Raw genomic sequence first — 7,263 nt, 5'->3', positions numbered from 1 at the left:
TAAGAGCATCTAACCTTCCAAGAGTCAATGTCCAGGTGAGGGGATGTTCTGAATGAGCTTGACAGCTGTAGAGTGAGAGATGTTTGTCAGCATGGTAGGTAGAAGAAATATGGTGGGGTTATGAGTGGTTATTGGAGGGCTTGTGTGGGCAATGCAATGAGCCTGTTGTCATGGTACTATGTTGTCCATCCATTTCAACTGTGTGATATTATAGAATTCTGTCAGTGTCAGAGTAAAAGCAGAACCAGTCCTTTGCGCCAGTTTGAATCTCCTCCTGCATCAGTTCCTTACACATTTAAATTGGGTCAATGGTCACATAGCTTCATGCTTCTCTGTGGATTGCATGTTTGTTTCGCTGTGCGTTCCCCTGTCTGTCTACGCAATATTTATATTTATATACTTGTTTTGTTTGTCATCTGCAGGACTACAGTCCACCCAGTCTCCAGCCCTCTGGCATTTACAGTCATTCAAAGCAGATTGTAACGCCAAAAATATGGAGCCCCAGACCTACACATTCGGTAGGTAGGCGGGGAAGTTGTAAATGTAGGCTCTTTTAACCATTATTATAGATTTCTATATTATGTGTCTTTCTCAGGGTTACATTCCTGTCGTGGTCAGTGCACCACAGCCCTCCCCTGAGCCAGTGAGGACGAGACAACAGGAGACAGATAGACTTAGAGTTGAGACTGCCACTACTCACACTCCTAGTGAAGAGGTAAATACACACACTGTTTCTATTTTCTGTCTCACAATGGACAATTAAGTTATATTCTGCTCTTTCTTTTTATCATTGACTCCCTCTCTCTTCTCATGAGACTGCTGACGGAGAGAGGGAGATCTCCTTTTCCATCGCTGGCACCTCAGACTGCCTCCACTCATCTGAAGACTGCTTCCAGTTCCAGATCAAGAAAGAGGGAGACAAGGAGAGCAAAGCAAAAGACTACTTCTCCACACTTCCACTGGACACAGATACCTTGGAGACTTGCAGCGTCTACACTTCTGAAAAACTCAACTTCTTATAGAGCACAGAGAAGAGGAGTGAATGGAGGTAAAGAAAGAGCGGGCGGAGAGAAAATAGTGGAGGGCGAAATGGTTAAACTGTTCACGGGTGATTTTGTAATTATAGTGCCTTCGCTTTCAGAACCCTATTTGGATATGTTTGGGTATTGCGTATTACTTCCTATAATTTCTTTATTATCATGTCATTATCATTCCTTTTAAGAATGAGATGAGCAATATCCTACATTTTGGCATATCACTCCTTTGTACAACTGGATTGGTAATGTTTTCAAAAATCAACCTGCCGATTACTTTCTACTACCTACCAAGGAACCCTCAGGACCACACATTTAAACCTGTACTGTAAGCTATAGATGACTGTATATATGTGTAAATATATGGAAGTTATGTTAGGATGGAGAAGAGATGTCAACGTTAAAGAAGAGATGAGGAATTGTGAGATTTTGTAATAGAATGTGGGAATTGCCTCTCAATTTAAAAGCATATCTAACTGCATGTGTTACCTACTATTAAACAAGTAAATTAACACAAAATAATACAAAAATACTTTTATTAGATTACATATCTTTATATAAGATATACATTGTTTGTGATTGCCATAAAATGGTGTACATGATTCAATTACGGTTACATTATTTCACCAGGTGTTCATATTGTGATACCTTATACCTTTCCCAATGTTTTGTGCATTAACGTATCATTGGTTTGTTAGTCAAGTAATGAATGAAGCTCGAGAAAATAAAACGAATTCAATCTAGTTATGAAAGTTGTCGTAGTCATGACAGTGGGGGAACGAAGAAGAGCTCGCTTTGGAGGACTGATGCTATCCCAGCGTGCATTGTTTTCGAAGCGGCAATGAAACGCCAGCGTGCGAACTTGGAACAAAACAAAAATAAAGTAGTCAGAATTAGTTGCCTTTTAGGCAAGACTTTTAAGATAGTTTGCCATCAAGCGTAACACAAAAAAATCGTGTTTAGCTATAGAGGGACGTGCACTTGAAATATGTCTTTGGTTTGCGCAAGTAAGTTGAACATGCTTCTGAAGTTGAATGAGCTAGATCGCTTACCTAGCACCCTGCTAGCTAACGTTAGTGTGGCTAACTGGCGAGCTAGTAACTGATTCATTGTCACTTTTCTGCAACATGGTATTTATGGTGGCTTACTAGTTATATTATCTAGCCATGAAACAATAGCTAACAATTGTATGTATCCACTTATGTTACCCCACTCAGTTTCCAATGAGGTCCCCGAGCACCCTTGCGTGTCCCCGGTGTCTAACCAGGTGTTCGAGCGCCGACTGATCGAGAAGTATATCGCAGAGAATGGAGTGGATCCCATGAATAGCCAACCACTGTCGGAGGAGCAACTTATCGATATAAAAGGTAAACAGGGCGGGGATAGACTGTTAACGTAATCAGTCGAATCAATTACATCAAGTATGTATTTATGTACTGATTTTAGTTTAGGCTTAGAAGGAAATCCTAAGTAGGTTCCATGTATTCGAAGATAAGTTTTCGTAATGGATTTGAATCAATGTTGTGCTGCCTTCTGTTGCCCAGTGTCTCATCCTATCCGACCAAAGGCTCCCTCTTCTACCAGTATCCCTGCCATACTCAAGGCTCTGCAAGATGAGTGGGTGAGTGTCTAGGCAGACTGGTTTGTAGTCTACCTGTGGACAGTGTTACAACAGAATACTCTTCCTCTGTATTATTAAATCTTTCCATTAATGTCTTCTGTCTCTTTCAAGGATGCGGTCATGTTGCACAGCTTCACTCTGAGGCAGCAGCTGCAGACGACTCGCCAGGAGCTCTCTCACGCCCTCTACCAGCATGATGCAGCCTGCAGAGTCATTGCTCGTCTTACCAAGGAGGTCACTGCAGCCAGAGAGGGTAAGAGAGGGATCTCTATAGTCTGAAGTCGCTTCCTCACCTTCTCTCATTCACTGACCTGTGAAGGCAAAATGCTTACTCTTTGCCCATTCTCCCATTCAACAGCCCTGGCCACACTCAAGCCCCAAGCCGGATTGGTGGCCCCTCAGTCTATGCCCGCCTCTCAGCCAGCCGCTGGGGTGAGTGATTAGCGCTGATTCCCATCCATTAAACAGGATTCCTGTCCATCAGAGATTGAGGATAGATGTTTTCTCTTTTCTAAGTATTCTTCTCTGTTGTTTTGCCTCCTTTTCTCAGGGTGCTGGTGGGGAACCAATGGAGGTTAGTGTGCAGGTGGGAATGACTCCAGAGATCATCCAGAAGGTAAGAGCTAATTTCCTCTTCATCTTTTTACCCCCTGTGATTAGTGTTCTCATTACTCTGAGACCCTCTCAATATGAGAATGGATTTGTGATTCATTGAATTCTCATTAGTCTCTTTCCTGCTCCTACTGTTCTGTTTTCAGCTTCAAGATAAGGCTACTGTCCTTACCACAGAGCGAAAGAAGGTAAGATGTTCATTCAAGAAAATGTCTGTCATGTGTTGTAGGCTTGCAGAGATGGATGATAAACCACTCAATCTTTTAATAAACTTATTTTGTCCCTTATGTTTGCTCTCTCCCTAACCAGAGAGGAAAGACCGTGCCAGAGGAGCTGGTCAGGGCTGAGGATCTGAGCAAGTACCGCCAAGTGGCTTCCCACGCTGTGAGTACTACTATCTGTAGGACTGTAATAACCTGTAGGGGGCTGACTGTGCTGCTTAGCACTGCTATATGAGGTTGCCCTTAGCTGTCTGTCTGCCCATATAGTGACCATGGTCTTTTGAATGTCTCAGGGACTTCACAGTGCCAGTGTCCCAGGAATCCTGTGTATGGACCTCTGTCCTTCAGACACCAACAAAGTACTCACTGGTAAGTACCCCAGCTTTTTATTTTCTCTCCGTCTTTTTTTCTTGCGTATCTAAATAGAACTATCAATCAAATGTCATTGATGACTATCTTGTGTTGCCAGGTGGGGCTGATAAGAATGTGGTGGTATTTGATAAGAAGGAGGAGCAGATCATTGCCACCCTCAAGGGTCACACCAAGAAGGTCACCTCTGTCATCTACCACCCCTCCCAGGTAACAGACCTGTGTATACACCTGTCTAGCTCCTAACGTTTTATGGAAATTAACTCAATTATGCTTTATATTCTACTTTTCAACATCATGTATACAGTGAAATTAAAATAGAGTTAAAAGATGAGTTGATTTGTGGTATCTATATACCCCGGTTTAAAATGTACTGTATTGTAGTTTGTAAATCTCCCTTGCCTAATTTCCTTCCTCACTTTAGTTTTTTTATTTTATTTGTATTTTCCATCTTTCTTTCCTCTCCAGTCTGTGGTGTTCTCTGCCTCTCCAGACAGCACCATCCGGGTGTGGTCTGTGACTGGGGGCAACTGTATCCAGGTGGTGCGAGCTCACGAGGCGAGTGTGACCGGGCTGTCACTTCACGCAACCGGGGACTACCTTCTCAGCTCTTCCGAAGACCAGGTAAGTCCATTGTACTGGTAGAACACCTGAGTCCAGCATGTTGTTAGAAGTCCTGAGTCCACTGGTCCGTTGACTAGAATGGCACCAGCTGCACTGTTGTCAATAGTAAATGTAACAGCACCTTTGTGTTGGTGGATGTATGTTAACACGGCATTCCTCTCTATCTTTCTCAGTACTGGGCCTTCTCGGATATCCAAACTGGCCAAGTCCTTACCAAAGTCACAGATGAGGCTGCTGGTGTTGGTAAGTGTGTTTGTGGTCAGGTCTATGCGTATGGGCATGAAAGATGGGTTACTATTTTTGTCTGTGTCTCATATCTCTGCCCTCCTCCTCCTCAGCTCTGACTTGTGCTCAGTTCCACCCCGACGGTCTGATCTTCGGGACGGGAACCGCCGACTCCCAGATCAAGATCTGGGATCTGAAGGAGCGCACAAACGTGGCCAACTTCCCAGGCCACTCTGGCCCTGTCACTTCCATCGCCTTCTCTGAGAACGGGTACTACCTGGCTACAGGTCAGTCGCTCTCCAACCTCACAAAACAGTGTAAATAATGTTGGATTTCTCATGGATTCCCTGACCCAGTCTCTCGCTCTGTGCTCCAGGTGCCCAGGACAGCTCTGTGAAGCTGTGGGATCTGAGGAAACTGAAGAACTTCAAGACCATCGCCCTGGACAACAACTATGAGGTGAGAATAAGAGACTGTGCGGAGTCTGTTAGCTACAGATATGGGTCAACTTCTCACAAATTTAGCTCATGTACTGCAAATAACATGGTTATTTCTTGCAGAGTTTTTCACTGGAATCTTATTTACTCTCTCTCAGGTTAAGTCTCTGGTGTTTGATCAGAGTGGTACGTACTTGGCTGTGGGTGGATCCGACATCAGGGTGTACATCTGCAAGCAGTGGTCGGAGGTCCTCAACTTCAGCGGTGAGAAAAACAACTGAACAGAATATTTAACTCAACTTTCATCAGACCTTGTGTGCTCACTGTACAAATCATACGTACACATGGTTAGGAAAAACTCGGTGTCCTATTGCATGCGTCATCTTACACCGAGTTACCTTAAACATATATATATTTTAAAACATTTTTCTTCCTCTTTTTCCCAGACCATTCTGGCCTGGTGACAGGGCTGGCATTCGGAGACAATGCTCAATTCCTTTCCTCCGCTGGAATGGACAGAAGCCTCAAGTTCTACAGCCTGTAGATTAGTACAGACAGATGGAAAGAGAGCGAGGATAAGATTGGAGGGTTCTGGTTAGGCCTAATCTCGAATCTAGACCAGTGTGATCATTTTGACTCTGCTACACAGCTATCCGTTTTGTGAAATATGGACCGGTGACCAGTGGTTAGACGGTTGAATCCTTATGATTTATTTGATGTTCTTGTATTGCTGAGATCAGAATCCCTATCCGAGGTGCGTTCAATAAGGGAAATAGTTTGCGAACGTTAGCAAACATATTCCATTTGTTTTGTGTTAGCCACGACCGTTAGCTAAGCGTCTGAGAATATAGTGTACGGTGAACGTAAGTGTCTGTTTCTGGTCTAAACTGCTGCTAAAAACAATCAAGTGGCCATGTAGACTTTCTACTGTATTTCGTAGGAGTAGGTAAGTCGTTTTCAGTTTTGAATATTGTTGCTAAAAAGCCACAGTGATCTTTAAAATTAAAAAAAAGAAATAGCTGTTTGATGTTTCATTGTTCATTCAAATCGTTCAACTGAAATTGTTACTCTGGCAGCAAGCCTTGTTTACCTCGCCTCTGGCCTAGGCAGGAGCTTTTTAGTCAGAGTTACGAGCAGATTATGAACTTAGCGTTTTGAAAATTGACCTGTAGTTATTTAGGATCCTGGAGTGGGTGGAGGAACCGGTGCTACGGTATTTACTTTTCCATTCGTGTATTCTACTTAAATCCCCTCTCCAGACGTCTGTTCTTCTCCTTTCAGTGGTTAGACCAACAGCTCTCAGCTGTTGAAATATAATTTGTTGTAACTGTTTTCACATTGTCAGCCAATTCTCTATATTGCTGTGTTTATTCAAAGGTCTCCTTTCCCTTCCTCCCTTTTGTACACTTCCAATAAATCAAGTTATTTTTGTAGTAACAGCCAGCTATTTGTTTGATCAATGGAATGTATTGTATATGCCTTAGGTTGTCGTTTCAGCCTGTCTGAGGCACCAGTATGACTTTGATCCCAATAGACTGTGTGCTCTGCTTTGTACTTGCTGTCTCTGTTGGTCATCTAGCTGGTTGAAATTGACAATGTTTTATATATAAAAATAAAACAATGAAAAGGGTGACATGGCTGGATAAAAAAAATGAATCATTTCTCTGTTATACTAATCTATAATGAGCCTTTGGTTGATCGGTGGGCAATGGCAGGTGTGGTAATAATGATGATGGTTTGTTAGTATAGCAGGTTAAGATAATTAACGTAGCTGGTTAGGAGATCTAATGTAGGAGGTTAGGTGAATTAGCTTTGCGGTTAGAGCTTTAGGCCAGTAACCAAAAGGTTGTTAGTTCAAATCCCCAAGGTGAAATATCTGTCTGTTAGACTCCCTGAGCTGACAAGGTGAATCTGTTGATATGCCCTTGAGCAGGGCCCTTAACCCTAATTGCTACTGGGTTACTGTTGATAATGGCTGACTGGCCGTGATCCCACTCTCCGAAGGTGTCTCGGGGAGTTGGGATATGCAAAAAACACATTTCCAATTCACACATGCATATAATGCATGCGAAATAGGACAAGTATAAGCACCCACCAAATTATTATTAACATAGCAGGTT

At 42.9% G+C, this 7,263-nt stretch overlaps 1 protein-coding gene across 1 annotated transcript; it reads left to right on the top strand.

The window, feature by feature from the left end:
- The first annotated feature begins 1,851 nt into the window (after window positions 1-1,851).
- On the top strand, window positions 1,852-6,576 carry LOC139366210 (pre-mRNA-processing factor 19-like). The gene is made up of 16 exons (XM_071103436.1): window positions 1,852-2,041; window positions 2,252-2,401; window positions 2,579-2,655; window positions 2,767-2,908; window positions 3,014-3,087; window positions 3,206-3,271; window positions 3,414-3,455; window positions 3,577-3,651; window positions 3,782-3,857; window positions 3,958-4,067; window positions 4,326-4,481; window positions 4,655-4,724; window positions 4,820-4,993; window positions 5,083-5,165; window positions 5,302-5,407; window positions 5,590-6,576. Exons 1-16 carry the CDS (start codon window positions 2,023-2,025, stop codon window positions 5,685-5,687), a joined length of 1,518 nt encoding a protein of 505 aa, XP_070959537.1. The 5' UTR covers window positions 1,852-2,022; the 3' UTR covers window positions 5,688-6,576.
- The last annotated feature ends 687 nt before the right edge of the window (window positions 6,577-7,263 follow it).

The sequence above is a fragment of the Oncorhynchus clarkii genome, chromosome 14, assembly GCF_045791955.1.
Source record: "Oncorhynchus clarkii lewisi isolate Uvic-CL-2024 chromosome 14, UVic_Ocla_1.0, whole genome shotgun sequence".
Taxonomy (NCBI): domain Eukaryota; kingdom Metazoa; phylum Chordata; class Actinopteri; order Salmoniformes; family Salmonidae; genus Oncorhynchus; species Oncorhynchus clarkii.
The sequence above is the reverse complement of the archived record's forward strand: the minus strand, read 5'-3'. Positions and strand labels throughout refer to the sequence as shown.